The sequence below is a fragment of the Musa acuminata genome, chromosome BXJ3-9, assembly GCF_036884655.1.
Source record: "Musa acuminata AAA Group cultivar baxijiao chromosome BXJ3-9, Cavendish_Baxijiao_AAA, whole genome shotgun sequence".
NCBI classification, from domain to species: domain Eukaryota; kingdom Viridiplantae; phylum Streptophyta; class Magnoliopsida; order Zingiberales; family Musaceae; genus Musa; species Musa acuminata.
Genome location: NC_088357.1, coordinates 47,886,967 through 47,907,823, shown reverse-complemented (window position 1 = coordinate 47,907,823; position 20,857 = coordinate 47,886,967). Strand labels below are relative to the sequence as shown.

Sequence of the window (20,857 nt, the reverse complement as noted above, 5' to 3'; positions counted from 1 at the left end):
GGGAGCCACGTTATACTTCATTTAAGGCGAGGTGATGCTTTTCTGTTTTCGAAGCGTGTTTCGGGAGACGAGGGGTTGCGTTTCGGCGGGATGCGGCCCTGCTTATAAGCAGCCTGAGGTTTAGCCATTGGGGTCTCTTTCATCTGTCTTCATCACGCTGCTTCGTGCACCTACTCTCGTCTTGCATCAGTCGTTCCCTCTTTCCCTACTAAAGGTCAGTGAGAAATGGCGTCTTCCTCCTCCCTTTCGTCCCCTTCGAAAATCGTGGAGACGGCGATTTCACCGAATCTCGCCTCGTCGTCCGATGAGAGGGCAGCCCGGGCCCTTGAGGCCCTGATGTGGTCGCACGACCATGACTCCACCGTGGGTGAGTCGTCGCTGAGCTTCCTCCGGGATCGTTATGGTATCCCGGCGGAGTTTGTCCTTCGTGCTCCTGAGCCCGATCAACGGGCATATGACCCAATCCCTAGGGGCTTCGCCCTTACTATAGACGCTTTTGAGGCCGGGCTGCGCCTTCCCTTCCACCCCGTCATAACCTCGTGTGTTTCCTGGTGGCGTATCTCCCCGTCTCAGATGGCGCCGAACTCGTGGCGCTACCTGGCGGCGTTTCTGGGAGAGTGTCACTATGCCCGCATAACCCCGACCCGTGACCTCTTCCTTTCTTGCTTTCGTCTTACTAAGGGGTCGGGGGGTTACTACCTGTCCGCCCGAGCGGGCTTTCGGGTGAGCGGGGCCCCTTCCAGCAACAAGGGGTGGAAGGAGCGTTTCTTCTTCGTCAGTCACCCGGGAGATTGGGGTTTTGGGGTTCGCTGGGGGGCGCGTGTAATAGATAACACCGTCCCAGTTTTGGACGACGAGGGGCGCCGAGGACTCCAGAGGCTTAGAGAGATCCTCCCGGTCTCTCGAGCCATTCGAAACATGTCCGAGCGGTGGTTGGCGGAGGCAGGTCTCAGCCCGGTGTCTCTAGGTATACCCCTTGGGGCGATTTTAGGAGTTCTTTTTCGCTCATGGGTCGCCCGCTTAGCTGATTGTCGTTTTTGGCTTTTTCTTGCAGAGATGGTGCGTCTTGAGGCCCTTCGAGGGGTAGAGGCTCCTGCGGTTGCTTCGGACCGCTCGCCTTCTGTCACCCGGGCGGGAGCAAGCGAGGCCCCCGTGGACGTCGAGGCCGGTCGGCCTAGGAAGAAGGCGCGGGTGCTTTCGAGCGACGGTCCTGAGGTGGTGATGGCCTCAGCGGGAGGTGTCATGGTGCCGACGGGGGCTGAGGGCGTGGTGGCGCCGACGGAGCATGCCGCGAGGAGTCAGACAGAGGGCGAGGCTGGTCCGAGTGGACATGCGGCAACGGGGGCGCCTCGCCAGCCCTCCATTCGCGAGCTCCTTTGTCTTCCGCTCGGGGAGGCGGGCGAGCTTTACTTGGCGCGGGAGGTGGGCGCTCTTCCGCGCGGCGCTGCTACTGACCCGCTAGTCGGCCGGTGGGACGGTCTCACCCGGGGTAGCCGGGTGTGGGCCGATGGTGATTGTGCGGCCAGGTTCGTCCGCGGAGGGCTGCATCCCGACATAGCTCGGGATTTATATACTCTATCCTCTGAGACTCTACTTAGCAAGTCCGCCAAGTCGCTGTTGTGGGTAAGTGTTGTCTTGCCCTTCTGCTTGTGCGTTTTAGGGCGCCTGATTTTGACCCTTTTGCTTCTCCAGGGTAACCATTACGCCGCCGCGCTGATGGATCGCGTCCGTGATGCGGGACGGGTCATCGCTGCCCTGAGCAGTCGCAATGCCGAGCTTCGGAAGCAGGCGGACGAGGCTCGGGCTGGAGCGGGCCCTGAGGCTGTTGCGGCGGCGGAGCGACGCGCTTCGGATTTGGAGGCGGAGGCGGTGCGCCTTCGGTCGGAGCTCCAAGCATCTACGGAGCGGTCCGCGGAGCTCCAGATGCGGCTAGAGACGTCCGAGGGGCGAAATACGGAGCTCCAGATGAGCCTGAGAGCGTCGGTGGCCGAGGCTCGCTCGGCAAGGGCGGACTCCCTCGAGGTGCTCCGGCGCCTTGAGGAGTCGCGGGCCGAGGCACGGGGAGTTTCGGAGGCTCTTGATGCTGAGATCCGCCAGAGGCCGGGGAGGGACAAGAAGCTGATCGAGGATTATAAAGGCTCCCCGGGATTCCAGCTCGGCCTTATTCGGACCGGGCGGGTTTCCTACGAGTATGGGTATCGGGTCGCCCTTGCTCGTTTCAGGGTGCGTAATCCCGGCTCGGAGGTTGTGGAGGATCCCTTCGGTTCCTTCCCCGAGGACCTGGATGTCGGCATGCCATCCGATGTTCCCTTTGATGACAGCCCGGATGCCCCTGAGGGGTGATGATCTTTTGTACTCTATGTAACCCGCTTTTTGAATGAACATGTTTTTCCCTTCGAGTAGGTTGTCTGTGTCTCGGCCTGGCTCCATCTTTAGCCGGATTTTTCTTCACGGGAAGTATTTTTTGAGATTTTGGGCGTTCCAAGTCCTTGGCAAGGGATGACCTGCCATTGTGGTGAGTCGGAATGTTCCGATTCTAATGACTTCTGTCACCCGGTATGGGCCTTCCCAGTTTGGGGCTAACTTGCCTCGTGCCTTGGTCGGGTTGCTGACCTCGGTCCTTCGCAGGACCAGGTCGCCTAGTTTGATGGGTCGGGGTCGCACCCTTCGGTTGTAAATCTTTGCGACCGCCCTTTTGTACGAAAGGGCTCTCACATGTGCGTTGGCGCGCCGTTCTTCCAGCAGATCGAGGGCTACTCGAAGTCCTTCGTCCGAAGCCTTCTCGTCATAGCTTTGTGTTCGGAGGGTGGTGATGGCTACTTCGGGCGGCAGGACAGCCTCCGTTCCGAACGCGAGGCTGTAAGGGGATTCTCCGGTTGCGGTTTTGGGGGTGGTGCGCAGCGACCACAACACGCTGGGGAGTTCGTCTGTCCAGGTCGATCAGGCCGCGGTCACTCTTCTTTTGAGTCCGTCCAGGATGGTCCGGTTGGTCACCTCCGCTAGTCCGTTGGTCTGAGGGTGGGCCACCGAACTGAATCTCAGCTGGATGCCATGATCGACACAGAATTCTTGGAATCTTCTGCTGGAGAACTGAGGTCCATTGTCTGTGATGATGGCCCTGGGCAACCCGAACCGAGTCACAAGGTTCTTCCACACGAATTTCTCTATTTGATATTCCGTGGTTGTAGCTAGCGGTTCGGCCTCGACCCACTTCGTGAAATAGTCCACCCTCACAATTATGTACTTCCGCTGTCCGGAGGCTGGTGGGAAGGGTCCGAGCAAGTCCAACCCCCACTGTGCGAATGGCCATGCGCAGTCGATGGGGCTGAGCGGGGCCGCGGGCTGTCGGGGTGTGCGGGCGTGCTGCTGGCACGAACTGCACCGCCGGACGTAGGCTTTGGCGTCTTGGGACATGGTCGGCCAGTAGTAGCCTTGACGGAGTACCTTGTGCGCCAGGGTTCGCCCGCCGATATGCTCTCCGCATATCCCCTCGTGGGTTTCTGTTAGGACCATCTGGGCTTCGTCTGGCTCTAAGCATCGCAGGAGGGGGTAGGTGAAGGATCGTTTATAGAGGCGCCCACACTCCACGGTGTACCACGCGTGCGTGCGACGCAGGCGCCGAGCCGCGACTTCGTCGAGGGGGAGGGTTCCATCTTGCTTGAAGCGCAGCAACTCTTGTACCCATGTGGCCGGAGCGTCGCCTGGGGCTGTAGTTGTCATTTCGACGGCGCGGGTTGGGAGCTCCTCGATCTCTGGTCGTGTTTCGGCGACTGGTTTCGACGCCAGCTTAGCTAGTGCGTCGGCCCGCTCGTTCTCTTCCCTCGGAACGCTGGACAATATGAAATAGCGAAACTTGGCAGTTAGGTCTCTTACCCGTGCCAGGTATTTCGCCATGGTCGTGTCCCGAGCTTCGTATCCGCCGTTGAGCTGCTCGGCCACAAGTTGTGAGTCGGTGAGGACGCGTATCGCGGCCACCTGCATCTCGAGGGCCAGTTCCAGCCCTGCCAGGAGCGCCTCGTACTCCGCCTCGTTGTTGGTGGCTTTGAATCCGAACCGAAGGGATCGCTCGAACGAGCGTCCATCGGGGGCGAGGAGGACCAGCCCTGCGCCGGCGCCCTTTGGGTTGGCCGAGCCGTCAACGTGCAGGGTCCAAGCTTCGGGAGCTTGCTCGGGGCCTGCGTTCTCCAGCTGTGTCAGCTCCGCAATGAAGTCAGCTGCCACCTGGGCCTTGATGGCGGTCCTGGGCAGGTAGCTTATGTCATGTTCGCCGAGCTCCACCGCCCATTTGAGGAGCCGTCCAGCGACATCAAATTTTGTTAAGACCTGCCGAAGGGGTTGGTCGGTGATGACTTCCACCGGGTGTGCCTGGAAGTAGGGGCGCAGCTTCCGAGCTGAGAGCACCAGGGCGAGCGCGAGTTTCTCTATTGGAGGGTAGCGCTCCTCAGGCCCGCTTAGGATGTGGCTGACGTAGTAAATCGGGAGTTGTTGGCCGGAGCTTTCCTTGACCAAGACGGAGCTGACCGCATGCTGGGAGGCCGCCAGGTAGAGGCGCAGCTTCTCACCCGGGGAGACGGAGGTGAGCCGGGGGAGGCCTCCTCGCATTCTGGTGTCCACTGGAAGCTTCGCGGGCTCTTGAGCGCCTTGAAAAATGGGAGGCAGCGATCGCCTGATCGGGAGAGGAAGCGAGACAGAGCGACGAGTCTTCCGTTAAGTCGCTGCAGGTCTTTGACCGTTTGAGGAGACTGCATATTGATTATAGCTTGAACCTTCTCCGGGTTAGCGTCGATTCCTCTCTCGTGCACGATGAACCCGAGGAACTTCCCGGAGGTGACGCCGAAGGCGCACTTTGTGGGGTTGAGTCGCATGCCGTACCTGCGTAGCGTGGCGAAGGCCTCGGCTAGGTCGGCAAGGTGTGTTATGGCTTCCCGGCTTTTCACGATCATATCGTCTACGTAGACCTCCATGTTTCTCCCTATTTGATGGGAGAACATCTTGTTTACCGTCCTCTGATATGTGGCCCCGGCATTTTTCAGCCCGAACGGCATGACTTTGTAGAAGTATACGCCTTGATCGGTAAGGAAGGCCGTGTGCTCTCTGTCCCCGGGTGCCATCCTAATCTGGTTGTACCCTGAGTAGGCATCCATAAAAGAGAGTCGTGCGTGACCGGTTGTCGCGTCGATCAGCTGGTCGATCCTCGGGAGGGGATAGCAGTCTTTAGGGCATGCGTCGTTGAGACTGGTGTAGTCAACACACATCCTCCAGCTTCCATTGTGTTTCTTCACGAGGACTACATTGGACAGCCACTGGGGATACTTGGTTTCTTCTATGAAGCCCGCGCCCAGGAGCCGGTCCACCTCCTCTTGTATTGCGCGCTGTCGGTCGGGAGCCTGGGATCGAGCCTTTTGCTTTACCGGGCGGGCGTCAGGCGGGATGTTGAGGTGGTGTTCCGCGACCTCTGGGTCGACGCCTGTCATGTCCGACGGGGACCAGGCGAAGACGTCGGCATTTTCCCGTAGGAGACCGACGAGTTGTTCCCGTTCTTGCTCAGGTAGTTCGGATCCGACCTTCACGGTCTGGTCTGGTCGGGCTTCTACCAAGGGAATGTCGACGGTGGATCCCGTCGGCTGGGGATGAGGAGTCAGTCTTTTTGTTTCCCGCGGATCTGCCAGGGGTGACTTGGTCCTGGTTTTCTTGCCCAATGATACGGCGGTAAGGTAGCACCGCCGGGATTCTTGGGGGCTTCCTGTGGCTTCTCCGACTCCATCGTGAGTCGGGAATTTGATGGTCTGGTAGTAGGTCGAGACGACCGCTCTGACTTTGTTGAGGGTTGGCCGACCGAGTATGGCATTGTAAGCGGTAGGGAGGTCGACTACCAGGAAAGTGGTCATCACCGTCTTCGACCTCGGCGGGGTCCCCAGGGTCAAGGGCAAGGAAATGGACCCCAAGGGCGATATTGAATCTCCCGTAAAATCGGTGAGCGCTGAGCACATCGGGCTTAGGTTTCTCCTGGCCAAGCCTAGCTTCTGAAAGGCGTCGAGGTAGAGTATGTCGGCCGAGCTCCCTGTGTCGACCATGATCCTCCTCATATGTGCGTTGGCTACCCTGGCGGATATTACCAGGGCGTCGTCGTGGTCGGGTTGCTCGGTAGCTCCGGTTGGAAAGGTAATCTCGGGCTCCAGCTCGTGCCCTGAGGCTTCGGGGGCGGCTCGAGCATACGCCTTCCTGCCTGACGTAGAGCCTCCTCCTGATGCGGGACCCCCGGCTATCACGTCGATGTGCCGCTCGACGGGGCCCTCCGGGCGAGGAGACCGTTCTTTATTCGGCCGCAGGTACTGGCCGAGGTGTCCCCTGAGGATGAGCTCCTCGATTTGTCTCTTCAATTCGTAGCACTGCTCGGTGTCGTGCCCGTGCTGCCGATGGAATCGGCAATATCTTGATCGGTCCGCGAGCTCCCGCGGGTTCCTCATCGGGCGAGGGTCTTTGAGCAGTCCTTTCTCCTTCTCGTGTAGGAATATTTCAGTCCGAGAAGAATTCAAGGCGGGAAGAGGGGGCCTTGGGTCAGGTCTGTCCAACTTTCGTCGAGAGGCGGCGGGCGGTTGCTGTTGGGGTGGCTCCGACTTAACCTTTTTGTGTTCCTCTCGCCTTCCGGCCATCCAAGTCTCCGCTGCGATGAACTGACTAGCACGTTGGAGCATCTCGGGAACCGCGGTGGGGGGTCGCTCCACGAGCGACCAGAAGAATCTGGAGGGTCGGAGGCCTGTCATAAATGCCTGCATCAAGAAAGAGGGGTGAGCGTCCGACAGTCCATGGATTTGGGTCGTAAATCGGTTCACGAAATGGGAGAGGGGCTCGTCCTCCTTCTGATTGAGCCCGAGGAGCAACGCCATGGATGGCTTGGGTCGGGCATACGCCAGGAAGTTGAGCTGAAAATCTTTGGCGAGCTGGTCGAAGGAGGCGACGGTCCCTGGCTTCAAGCCGCTGTACCATGTGCGGGCCGGCCCCCGGAGAGTCGTGGGGAATGTCCTACACATCAGGGCATCGGAAGTTCCGAATAATGCCATCTGGGCGCGAAAGGCGGCCACGTGGTCTGTCGGGTCGGTGGCGCCGTCGTACGCGTCCAGGGAGGGAAGGCGGAAGTGCGACGGGATCGCCTGCTCTTGTATCTCGGGGGTGAACGGGGATGCTTGACGTCCGTCCACCCCGGGCTCTCCTTTTGACTTGCGGACTTCCAGTTGTACCTCGTCAAGCCTTTGACTGACGAGGCGCAGCTGAGCCCGCAGGGCATTAGTCGAGTCAGCGGTCGGAGCGTTGGGCTCGGGTCGACTCGGCATGTTTTCCGCTTCTCGGCTCCTCGGCCGAGTTGCGGGGTTCTGAGGTGAGACGGGGAGCTCAGGGAGTGGTACGTGAGTCTGGACAGGGGTCTCCTGTTGTGGCGAGGGCCGAGTCGTGTGCGAGGGGGTCCATTGGGAGACGATCGGGATGATGGTCTGGATCATGCCGGTTAGGGTCCGGACCTGATGGGCGAGGTCATGGAAAGCCTCGGGTGATACTGATGGCAGGCCAGCAGGGGCGCCGTCGGGAGGCGTCAAGCCTGGGTCATTGAACAGTTGCCAGTAGCGCTCTGCTACCGCTGCGGGGCGTTCGTCGCGGGCTCCGTCGTGCGGGGGGTGTTCCCCCGAGGCGGGGAACCTAGCGGGTGAGGATTCGCTAGGGTGGACTCGCTGGTCACCTGACATCTGGGCCCTCCTTCTAGCGCCAATCTGTTACGGTAAGTAACTTTTTAAGCCGTGGCCTTGGGGCCGACGCGGCTGGTTCTGGGGTCCAGATGTCGGGGATCTTAGGCGACGTCCCTCGGGATCTCCCTGCGGTCGGCACCGTGGTTCGGGATCGGTCGTTCGGGGCGGCAGGTCGGCGGCTCGGGTCGGCAGATCGGCGGTTCGGGTCGGGGGGAAGCTCCGGGAAGAGGCGACACCGTCTTCGCACCTGCACACAGGTCGGGTCGGGGTGCTCGACCCGACCCCTCCGACGACCAAGTTAGAGAAAGATGTGGAGGGGGTTTCGGAGGAAGAGAAGTAGAAGTGCTTTCTTGTGTCCGTCCCCTTTTGTTTGGGACTTAGGGGTATTTATAGATGAGCTTGGGTGTTACCTGACGTGCCCGTTTGCAGGGCAGGACTGTACCTTCGGTGGCGTCTGACATTGCCACTGGGGCTGCGTGGGAGGCCGAGCTGCTGCAGGGTATGGCGAGCCTCGGTCGATGTGCTCCTGTGCCTCGACCGAGCGCACGAGGTCAAAGCTGAGGTGGTTGGCTGAGGGCTGGTGACGTCGGCAAATGTCGAGTCTGCATCAGCGCTTGCTTCCTCGGGCAGTGTGTCTACCTGACGTGGCGCGTTGCCATTTTTACCCCTATCATTCGGCATGTGGCAACTTAAGATGGAGACCATTCTGGTTCAAGACGAAATTGATTTGGCATTACAGGGAGTTGAGAACATTCTAGATGGTACGTCAAAAGAAGATCTTACGGGTATAGATAAGAAGGCCCGATCCAGCATTATTCTAAATCTCTCTAACGAGGTTTTACGGGAGGTAGCTACGGAGACTACAACTAAGAGCATGTGAGATAAGCTTAAAGCTTTGTATATGAAGAGGACAGTAGAGAATCGTCTCTACTTAAAGAAGAGTTTGTATATGTTTCGGATGACTGAAGGTACATCTATACTCTCACATCTTGATAAGTTTGATTCCTTGGTTATGGATTTGGAGAATATAGATGCAAAAATTGATGATGAGGATAAGGCCCTGTTACTTTTGTGTTCTCTTCCCCAATCTTTTAAATATTTTTGTAATACTATGATTTATGGAAAAGAAATAATTTCGTATGAGGAAATTAAATCTGCACTAAAATCTAAGGAGTAGATAGACAGAGATATCACTGGGGAAAGTAGAGAGAATCAGGTTGAAGGTCTAGTTGTTAAGGGGAGAACAGATAAAAGGGAATTTGATAATAATATATCTAAATCTAGATCTAAATCCAGACATAGAAATTTGGAGTGCAGATATTGTCATAAAATAGGGCACATTAAATCTGATTGCTTTAAATTGAAAAATAAATTAAAGCAAAAGGAAAAATTTATTGAGAAAACTATTGAATCCGTTGAAGCTAGTGTAGCAACTGATGAGAATGTTGAAAATATTTTCTCTGCTATTGATGACAGGACGATGTCTAAAAATAAATGGATTTTAGATTCTGGTTGTTCTTATCACATGTGTCCTAATAGAGATTTATTTTCCACATATGAATCTTGTAATGGTGGAATTGTTTTGATGGGCAATAATGCAGCATATGATGTTGTTGGTAGAGGAACAATCCGAATTAAAATGCATGATGGTATTGTGAGGACGCTCACTAATGTTAGACATGTTTCTGATTTAAAAAAGAATCTCATCTCTTTAGGCACCCTAGAGGCCCTTGGGTGTAAATACACAGCTGAAGGTGGAGTTATGAAAGTTTCTAGAAGTGCCCTTATTGTTATGAAAGCTTGTAGGTCTAGTAGCTTGTATATTCTGTAGGGAACTACTGTCATAGGTTCGGTTGCAGTTTCGTCATCATCATTGTCTGATTCTGACATCACCAAATTATGGCATATGTGTTTGGGTCATATGAGCGAAAAAGGTTTGAGCATATTGAGCAAAAGGGGTCTACTTTGTGGACAGAGTACTGGGCCACTTGATTTTTGTGAACAATGCATTTTTGGAAAGTAGAAAAGAGTCAGCTTCACTTCTTCGACAGTTCACAAAACGAAAGGTACTATTGACTATATTCATTCAGACCTTTGGGGTCCAACTCAAGTTCAGTCTAAGGGTGGTGCTAGGTATATGTTGACTTTCATTGATGATTATTCCACGAAAGTTTGGGTTTATTTTTTAAAGCATAAAAATGATGTTTTTTCTAACATTTAAACAATGGAAGACTTTGATTAAGAAGCAAACAGGTAAACATATTAAGCGGCTTCGAACAGATAATGACATGGAATTTTATGAAGGTGATTTTAATGAATTTTATAAAAATGAAGGAATCGTTCGGCATCGCACTGTTAGGATGACGCCTCAGCAAAATGGTGTGGCCGAACGTATGAACAGAACACTTTTGGAGAGAGCAAGGTGTATGATCTCAAATGTAGGGTTGACAAAGGACTTTTGGGCAGAGGCAATTAATATGGTCTGTTACGTTGTCAACCGCGCTCCGTCTGCAGCACTTAACTTTAAAACTCTGGAGGAAGTTTGGTCAGGTACTCCTACTGATTACTCTGATTTAAAAATTTTTGGGTGTCCAGCATACATGCATATAAATGAAGGAAAATTAGAGCCTCGAGCTAAAAAATGCATTTTCCTTGGGTATGCTTCTAGGGCGAAAGGATACAGATTATGGTATTCTGATCCCAAATCCCCAAAATTTGTAATCAGTAGAGATGTTACTTTTGATGAATTATCTATGTTATCTTTTAAAGAGGAATCTACTAGTTGTACAAATGATAGTGCACAAAAGTAGGTGGAGCTTGAGATTGGTAGGTCTAATTCTTTTCAGTCGAACTCTTCTACTCAAAGAATGCCAGTAGATGGTCCCGAGTCTACTAACGCAGATGATCCAGAGGAAGAGCAATATTCCATAGCCAAGGATAGACCACGGAGAGATATTCGACCACCACAAAGATATGCAAATTTGGTTGCATATGCTTTGTCTGTTGTAGAAGAAACAAGTGAAGTTGGTGAGCCTACTTCTTACTCAGATGCAGTTTTTTATGATAATTCCGCTAAGTGGTTGATTTCGATGAATGAAGAAATTGAATCTCTCCATCGGAATAGAACTTGGGATCTTGTGAAGCCGCCTTCGGGTAAGAAAATTATTGGATGCAAATGGAATACTATTGCTGAGAGAAAGATCCTTGTTCAGAAAATTCATACGAAGGATAATCCAGTTGATATGCTTATGAAGCCTCTTCCGGTTTACAAGTTCAAGCAGTGCTTGGACTTGGTTGGTGTTCATTGTTGGTGATTGCCCGTTGGGGCTTTTATGAAGAAGGTGGAGCAAGTTTTGTTGGGACATGCCAAGGTGGAGATTTGTTAGTTTGGCAAGTCCCATAGTCCCACATCGGAAAAATCAGGCTTGTTATCTCCTATTGAAACTATAAATAAGGGTCTGGGCTTTGAAGTCAGATGCACCACGTGACACCACAAGAAAAACCTAAGTGTTTGCTTTGGGTTTAAGTTCATACTCAGTTAAATAATTTGGGTTTATAGTTAAGGTTTTTCTTGTTTAGTATTTTTTGATGTTTTATGGTCTAGGAATATCTTCCTAAGGCATTTATAATAGTCTCATTTATAGTAGTGATTTGCTCCTCTTTCGTCCGTAGATGTAGGTCAAGGTTAATTGATCGAACCACGTAAATATGGTGTTCTTGTCACTTTTATTCTTTCCGCTTTATTGTTTTCGTCGGATTACCAAAATTACCCTTTGATAAATTTTCTGGACTAGCTCTAACAGCTCCTGCTGTGATCTCTTTGCACAATCAGTACACAAGCCAAGACAAAACTACTTGTGCACAACCAAGTCAGAAGCTTTGAAGAAGAAAACCAAATGGATGAAGCACTGATGTTTATCCAAGAATGGGATTGGGATGGTGAGGGCAATAGTGGCCATAGAAACAGTTGGTGGCAAGTTAGAAAAGATGGGAGGCAGATCTCTTTTTGGTAGGATCTATTAAGGTTTGCCTTCATTTGGTGCATTGCATTAGTACACCGAAGATAAGATTAATTAGGAGGATTTAGTTTAAGTATTGATTGCATCAATGCAAAAGGAGTGCTGCTTTTGGTAATACTTTAGATCAGAATACATAATTAATCTACTGGAATCAAGTTTTGTTTACTTTGTGGGAATTTTCTTTTCTTTATTTCTGTTACGGTGAACAACTTTGAGCAGTGACCTCGGGGCCGACGTGGCTCGGTTCGGGTCCGGAAGACGGGGAATCTTCCCGAGGTGGCCTTGGGGTCCGCTGATGCGGTATGAGGAGGTGGTCCGATCGGGACGGGATCGCCGTTTCCTCCGGGAGGCGGCTCCTCGCCTGGGTGCCTAGCGGGAAGTCGTCAGCTTCGTACCTGCACAAAGGTCGGGTCGGAAGCTCGGCCCGACCCCTTCGACGATCGAGTCAGTCGATGTGGAGTGGGTTTTAGATGGAGAAGTAGAAGTTTCAGTCCCCCTCTTTTTTCGTTCAGAATGCGAGGATATTTATAGGGAAGCTTACTGTTTCCTAATTTGCCCGTTTGCAGGGGGCAGGCTGGTAGCGTCTGCCATTGGTGTTGGCGTGGCGTGAAGAACCGAGCTTGAGCAGGGCGTCAGTGTGCCTCGATCGGCGCCCTGGTCTGCGTTGATCTGCGGGTGTGAGGCTTTATTTAGGACTGCTGACGTCATGCGCGTCTCGTCGCTTTTATTACCCTTATTAATTTCCAAGCAAAGTGGGTGACTTGCGGTCTCTTTTTTGTTCTTGAGTTCATGTATTTCCCATTTTGCTTGCTTTGGGCAGGTATTTGCAAACCCTCTCATTTTCTAGGAGGAAACAGAGCCATTAACTAAAATTGTGTAGCTTTGGTCGATTTGAACGATGCTTTTGTGGTCATTTTTTTTTCTTATTTTATACTTAAATAGTTCCGGTAAATTTTAGATAAATCAAGAATATCATCTTTTTGAAATTATAGTTTATCATTTAAAAAGATACTTCTAGAATAAAAGAGACCTAACGAATTGATGAGCTTTTGGTTTTCATGCTCCTCAATCAATGTAGGATTAAATGGTCTTATCAATTTAACGGGCTCCATAAGATCATTTAGTCCCACGTTGGTTGAGGAGTATGGAACCAAGGGTTCATAAATTTGTCGAGTCTTTCTTATTCTTAAAGATGTCTTTTGAAGTTCGCATGCACCAAAAGGATAAAATCGTGTGGATACACTCATCGTTGAATACGAAAAATTTCTAATGAACATATAGGTTACATCAACGATCGATCAACCAAATGATCCCTCGTCAAAGTCTAACTTTTTGATTTTTGTATCTATATTTTTCTACATATGCGTGATTGCTTCTTTTAATATTTTGTTTTCTACTTGAATGCAAAAAAAAAAAAGGAATTTAGTGCTTATAATGAAATCTAATTATACTTTTCTTTCTGATCAAAATTTTCCTTGCAAAAGAAGTTGACCCACACATACCAGAAGTTTCCTGGTTGCTTCCTTGTTCATACACAATATGGTTTGGCAAGCCAGAAAACGACCAGTTCTTGCTGAGACTTTGCATCGGCATTCATATGTTTGATTTGATTGATGGTCCATCGACTACTCGCGTATCCGATGCAATATGCCACACATGAAGAAGATCTTTTACATTATATGTGGATGAACTATTCGGTCTAATAATTTTAATCTCTTCAATTTTTCCCTATAACTAATGATTCTTTGCTCAATTTTCATACTATTTATCTGAACAAAAAGGACGGTCAAATCTGAATTTAAATTATTGCTTTTGAATTCTTTCGCCTCCGCAGAAGAACAGACGAGAAGAAAATAATGTTGTGGTGTAGAACCGAGTTCTAAATCGCCGGTCAAGAGAGGTGAAGATGACAGAATGACTTGGAAGAAGGCAAAGTTTGATTGGAATTGTGTGACTGAGAGTTGACAATTAGAATCACTGGTTCAGATCATTGCCCGTAAACTATGCAGATTAATTGAATGGGAAGGGAATCGCGGAAGAAATTTCGAATGAAATCCCAAAATTACCCCTCTGTGTGTACCATCACAGCAAGCGTACGAATTAAAAGTCAAATATGTCCCTGTGCACCGGCCACTGCGGTCGGCCGCGTCCTTCGTTTCCACCGCAAAGAAGTCGGGACGCGGTATTCCGCCGCCCTCCACCCCTGTTTAGTGGCCGCAAGGCGCAAGCATCTCCATTTAAGAAACCTTGGAATCGCCCATCCAACAACAACAACAACAACAAGGTTAAGCCGTCCACCACCGAAGAAGAACCCAATTTCCGTGATCGTGGGATCTCAGCCCGGAGGGCCATCGAGCTCCGGCGCTATGTGCTCCCCCATGGCTTTCGTCGCCGCCCGCCGCCTGCGGTACCCCCTCTCCGGCGCGTTCTTCGCCCCCGGCGACCTCACCGACGCCGCCCTCGTCCGTGCCATCGCCGTCCTCTCCTCGGACGCCGCCGCCGCTCGCTCCCTCGTCCCGTTCCAGCGCCGCAACGCTACGTCCCTCGTCCGCCGGCTCCGGGTCCTCGCCGCCTTCTTGGAGTCCCTCGAGGAGTCCTCCTACCCCCACCCACCCCGGCTTCCCCCCTCGGCGGCGTTCTGCCTTGGGGAGCTCTACATCTTCGTCTATAGGGCCAAGCTCCTCCTAGAGTACTGCTCCGAGTCGAGCCGGCTCTGGCTTCTGTTGAGGAACCCCCAGGTGTCCAGCAACTTCCACGACCTCGCTCGGGAGCTGGCCACGCTGCTCGACGTCCTCCCCCTCGATGACCTCTGCCTCGCCGAGGACGTCCGCGAGCAGGTAGAGCTCCTCCGGCGGCAGTGTAGGCGATCCAACCTCTTCGTCGACCCCCACGACGAAAAACTCCGACGCAAAATCCATTCTTTCTTGGCCCGGTTCGATGACGGTGAGGCGCCGGATCCGGCGGACCTTCGGAGCACGTACGTCGACGGTCTGGGGATAGGGAACGCCAGTGCTTGCTGTGCGGAGATCGAGTTACTGGAAGAACAGATCTCTAATCAGGAGGAGGACATGGACCTATCCGTCGTCATCGGAGTCGTCGCGCTCACCCGGTACTGTAGATTCTTGCTGTTTGGGTTCCAGGAAATGGAGGTCGAGAGTTCTTGCGGCGATCAAAAGAAGGCATCGAGGAAGCGATCTTCGAGTCAGGGCAGCAGCGATTTATCCTTGACGATCCCCAAGGACTTGTGCTGCCCGATTTCGCTGGACCTGATGAAAGATCCTGTGGTCGTCTCCACTGGCCAGACCTACGATTGCGCCTCCATCACCCATTGGATCGTTGAAGGCCATCGCACTTGCCCAAATTCCGGCCAGACTCTCGCGAATGGCGGCCTCGTGCCTAACAGAGCACTCAGGAGCTTGATCTGTCAATGGTGCGCCGCCCACGGGATCCAAATCGAAGCTCCTGATGGAGCTGAAGTTTCTGTTGAGAGCCTCGCGGCAGCATGCACCAGCAAAGCCGCAATCGAAGCAGACAAAGCCACGGCAAGAATTCTAGTACGGCAGCTATCAGCTGGTTCACAGGAGTCGAAGGCCGTCGCTGCCCGCGAACTCCGGTTGCTGGCGAGGACCAGGAAGGAGAACAGGTTATTCATTGCGGAGGCAGGGGCAATCCCCCTGCTCTGCAGGCTCTTCCAGTCATCGCATCCGATCGCTCAAGAAAACGCGGTGACCTCAATACTGAACATATCCATTCACGACGGTAACAAGAGAAGAATCATGGAAGAAGAAGGGTGTTTGAGACTGACGGTTCACGTCTTGATGCATGGGTTGACTGCAGAGGCGAGGGAGAACGCGGCAGCCACCTTGTTCAGCCTGTCGGCAGTTCACGACTTCAAGAAAAAGATCGTGGACCAGCAGGGTGCAGTGGCGGGATTGACCAATCTGCTGATGCAGGGAAGCACGCGAGGGAAGAGAGACGCAGTGATGGCGTTGTTCAATCTGTCGACGCATCCGGAATGCTGGTGTCGGATGTTGGACCTGGGGGCAGTGCTCGCATTGGTTGGAGCACTGAGAGATGAGAGCGTCGCCGAAGAGGCTGCGGCTGCTCTCCAATTGCTCGTGAGGCAGCCCATCGTGGCTGAGGCAGTCGGGAGCGAGGACGCTGCGATCACGAATCTTGTGGGACTGATGACGAGGGGAACTCCAAAGGGGAAGGAGAATGCGGTCGCGGCGTTGCAGGAGTTGTGCCGGCGCGGTGGTTTACCAGTTACCCGGAGAGTAGCGAGGATGCCGGCGTTGGGTGGGCTGATACAGGCCATCTCGTTCACAGGGACAAAGCGAGCGAGAAGGAAGGCTGCGTTACTCGTTAGGATGTGCCGGAGATGCGAGTCACCAGCGTTCATGACATGCGAATCATCGAGGGGTTCAAGCTTCGGAAGCGGGGATGCATCTGTGGTTTCTGTGTCCATGGCCGTACAAGTGCCTGTGCTATAGGATGTTCATCATTTGCCATAGAATTCTTTTATTCATGTGAATTGTGACGGTGGTCATAGAGCATTTGGGTTAATTACTTGTTACCCATCCATCCTAATTAGTTATGTTTGGATGTTTACACTTTAAAAAATTATATTTACATTCCTATAATTATAAAAATAAAATATATATATTCATTTACTCTAATAATATCAGTTTTACTGATTAAAAAAATAAAAATAAAAGGTAAAAAGATAATTTTACATTCGGACTATAGTATCGTTGGCGTCGATACTGATGCAGTTGCTTGGTCGTCTCTGACAACAATAAGATATGCTCTCACCACGACGTCACTCACCTACATAAGGAGTGTGCCACCGATCGTATCGTCGCTCGCCCTGTGCCACTCTACATATGTGTCGAAACCGATACAATTGTCGCTCAAAACTCCTCTATCATCCTATTTTTTTTAGGAGTAATGCCTCAGAATTCCCAAATCCCTCTCCCACTCTGTTGCAGCTCAAGATGCCTCTGCTTACCCCTCCTCTCCCTCCCTCCCTTGATCTGCTCCCACTTGAAACTCTCCACCATGTGCAATAAGTGCTCAGTCGCCTCCTCTAACCTATTCATAGCCACACTCGCCATATGCTTCAATGGCCTCCCGCACGATGGCAACGACATGGATGAGCTCTAGTTAGTGCCCGATGTCGCACCATAGAGGGTGGCGTCCATCGTCGATCAGTTCCGGCTCTTCGACTTATATAGCTCCTACAAGACAGTATGCTCCGTCGTGGATGCCACGGTCCACCTCCATCGAACCGGATCATTGGGTTTCCTTGACCACTAGCCTAGCCCAAACAACATCTAACGCATCTGCATTGACGTTGACATAGTTATCAAGTAACGTCGCTCTGCATCTATATCGATGCCGATGCGATGCTAAGCTACCCTTTCATTGCTCGGCAACTGCATCAATGCCAATGTAAATGTAAAGTAGCAAAAGGGCCACTCGACGAGAGTGGTGACGGAACTAACACGACAACGGGGGGAGCGATAGGAGCTCCAACGACCCCAGCTTCGGCTCAAGGCTCGGATCCATTGAACGGGTCAGTGGTGAGGTGATCACCATCTTCACCATAGACATTGTAGTGGCCACCACTATCTTCGTCGTAGATGCTCGGTAATTGCATCAATGTCGACGCAGATGCAAAGCGGCACGAGGCGGGCAACGATGAGGTTGGCAGTGCACTCCTCATAGAGGCGAGTGCCATCATGGTGAGAGCAGACCTTATCATTATGGGAGGCGACCAGGCCACTACGTCGGTGTCGACACAAATGGAATCGTCGTCTTCCACCATCGATATCTTCTATCACCAAACGTTAAAATTATCTTTTTATTCTTTGTTTTCATATTTTCATCGATAAAATTGATAACATTAAAATAAATTGATCTAGATATTTTAGAATGTTGATATAATATTTTAAAATATAAAGAGTGAGACGCTGAAGATAACCAATTAAATGAGTAATAATTAGCCCAATAACATTCTGAGCTGTACCATAAGATGTTCTTATTTTTGGGTTATAGGATGAGCTCTCCACCATGCCATTGGGCTAACAACCATGACATCCTCCACTATAACAAATTATATTTTTACATAAATCGTGACAATAAATGCCATCATGACATATATAATCTTAGATTTTACAATCACATATTCATGTCTATATATTATTACTATGGTAATTTATTTTTTCTTTACAAATGAAAATCATAGTAATAATTTACATATTACTGTGGTTTGTAGTTACAGTAATAAATACTTTTATCCTACAAATAAAATCTACAATAATAGTTTCGTTATTATTATAGTTATTCAACTGTGGTAATATATATTTTTAACCTATAAAGAACAATCACAGTAATAATTCATATATTTATGATATTATTAGACAACATAAATTGATAGCTTTATCCATAAAAATAGTATATAAATTAATTATGATACTACTAACCATAAAAATAGCTTACAATTCACAAAAAGAAGACTATATTCTTTCATCAACCCTATCAATTTATATAAAAATCATAGTACATCATTGGTAGGAGATTGTCCTATGGCATAACATCAGATATATCTTGATTTCTCTTGTCCTAATACTTGAGAAACAATATCTTCACTTAATAGATTATTAGTTGATGCAAGTTCAAGATATTATGCCTTAATTCTTCACTTGTTCCTGTAATAAAAATAAACATTTTTAATAAAAATTAAGATAAAAAGGATTAATAACAACTATAATATAAAATTTTGCGTGATATATACAATTACTCTTGATGCATCCTTATCTACTAGCATTTTATCATCATCATCCTCAATGATTTTTCTCTATCGTGTTAAGAACTTATAGAATGTCAATTACTATTCCATTCACATTATCTCTCGTAAAACTATACTTATCTTGAGTGTCTTTAATGGTGACATATAATATTGGGTCTACATATATATTATATTGCTCAATCTCTTCTAACGCTTTAACATTGATATTAGATGAATCATCGCCAAGGTCAATTAAATTTGTAGGCTTTATCTTGATAGGTACCCACCAATACTAATTATGATGATCTTTTTTTTATTTTATTTTTTTTATATATTATATTCTATTAATCTTTGAAGAGGCTTATAAAAAAGAAAAATAAAGAAATGCTATGAACGAAGAGATGCATACCATTAATAAAAATAATATATGGTAATTTATTATACTGCCCAAAGGTGGAGTTAAAAGAGATATTCGAAACGAATGTATAAAGAGAAGTGTAGAAACATATAGCTCAACTAGTATGGAATGGACTATAAAAAGATATTTGCATTAGTAATTCCGATGGAGACAATAATACTACTCATCTCCTTCACTAATCAATTGAAATAAAATATCTTTTAAATTGATATCAAATCGGTATTTCTTAAAATGAATATCTTCAAGAAGAGATTTATGTGCAACAATCCTTATTTTTATAATTCGAGTATGAAATTCTCGAATTGGCACATACTTTACCTAAGGTGATTTTTTTAAGTTCCCTTATCAACATGCTTGCTCTCTCTCTCTCTCTCTCTCTCTCTCTCTCTCTCTATATATATATATATATATATATATATATATATATGATCTAATATTTACCGGCAACAATTCCTCCGTGATCAAAGAATTTAAGAATTCTATGAGGAAAAATAAGATGACGGACTTACACCTCAGCACTTATTTCTTGAACATTAAGATCAAACAAAGCAATAAAGGGACGTTTATTTCATAAGCAAGCTAGGTAAAAAAGATATTGAAGAAGAGAATTGCCAACCAATTGATACAGCTATTGAATGTGACACCAAGCTAACTAAAGAAGGAGAAGGTAAATCAATTAATTTAACTTATTACAAAAGTCTTGATAGATATTTAAGATATTTGATATGCATAATTTATAATTGGCTTAATAAGTAGATATTTGGAAGCTCTTAACGCATCTCATTTAAAAGTCATTAAAAAAAATTTATGATATATTAAAGGGACAATTGACTATGACATATTTTATTCATAATCTAAAGTTTAGAGTTAGATTTAGTGATAGTGATTGGGTCGGAAGTTATGACAATCAGAAAAGTACAATGGGATTTATATATATTTTTTAAATAATTATATTTATATAATCTTCTAAAAAATAATTTATCATTACTCTATCTGAAGTAGAATATATAGCAACACTTTCTTGTGATAATAAGTCAGTCGAGATTTATGTTGGTAATAAATTGACTATTACCTTAGCAAAAAATCTAATATATCATGAGAGATCTAAATACATCCACATAAGAATAAATGAATAAGTAATCGATATTCTTATAAAGTCCTTAAAAGTTAGAGTTTTTAAATATTTTCGAATGAAATTTGACACAATAACTTTAAGATGAAAAGAATGTTAGAGTATTAAACTTGTTCACATTCATACAAACAAATGAGTTAGTTTTTTAGTGAATTCATTTGAGAGAAGCTCCTTTTGCATTGTCCAAATTATAGCTTGTTCTCCTCTCTCACCTTTTCTTGCTTCCAATCGTCCTCAAACTAATATGTTGAGGATCTTGATCAGTGATGACTCACTATTATTTTGGTGGGTCGTCATCATTAACTCGTTGAGGCTCTCTAAGTTATGATTGTATTATGACAAGATATATTTTTTCCTATCTTTCTAACTTGATTGAGGAACAAAAAATACTCAATCGATTAATCCACAGATGTGAGAGAACGCCAACGAGAGGCAGATCCACAGATTCCAATACAGCTAAACGAGATGGGAGATCAGCACCAAAGGAACAAACAAAACCAGGAAAGCCTCAGCTCAGATCTTTACCAGCAAACCTGTTTCCACATGAATGATGATGATTACCACTTTCCTCACCATGTAGAACATATGCGCATACCGACATCCACGTCCTTTTCGCCTCCAACCTCCACTTCAACCACCCTCCGGTCTCATCTTTCTTGGCCTTTTCCCCTTACCTAAAATGCAGAGAACACTGCTCTCTTCTCTTACCCTTCCTCGATGTCCGACTCACAGGTGATGATAACTCCGCCTGAGGAAGTA

General features: G+C 48.7%; 2 protein-coding genes across 2 annotated transcripts; one reads left to right on the top strand and one right to left on the bottom strand.

Annotated features, from left to right (window-relative positions):
* Positions 1–2,940: 2,940 nt before the first annotated feature.
* LOC135649130 (uncharacterized) lies at positions 2,941–7,736 on the bottom strand. The gene is made up of 2 exons (XM_065167239.1): positions 4,744–7,736; positions 2,941–4,666 (listed from the first exon to the last, which is right to left on the bottom strand). Exons 1-2 carry the CDS (start codon positions 7,734–7,736, stop codon positions 2,941–2,943), a joined length of 4,719 nt encoding a protein of 1,572 aa, XP_065023311.1.
* Positions 7,737–13,756: 6,020 nt separating this feature from the next.
* Positions 13,757–16,339, top strand: LOC135649862 (U-box domain-containing protein 17-like). The gene has a single exon (XM_065168769.1). The coding sequence runs from the start codon at positions 13,774–13,776 to the stop codon at positions 16,246–16,248; it is 2,475 nt and encodes an 824-aa protein (XP_065024841.1). The 5' UTR covers positions 13,757–13,773; the 3' UTR covers positions 16,249–16,339.
* Positions 16,340–20,857: the final 4,518 nt, after the last annotated feature.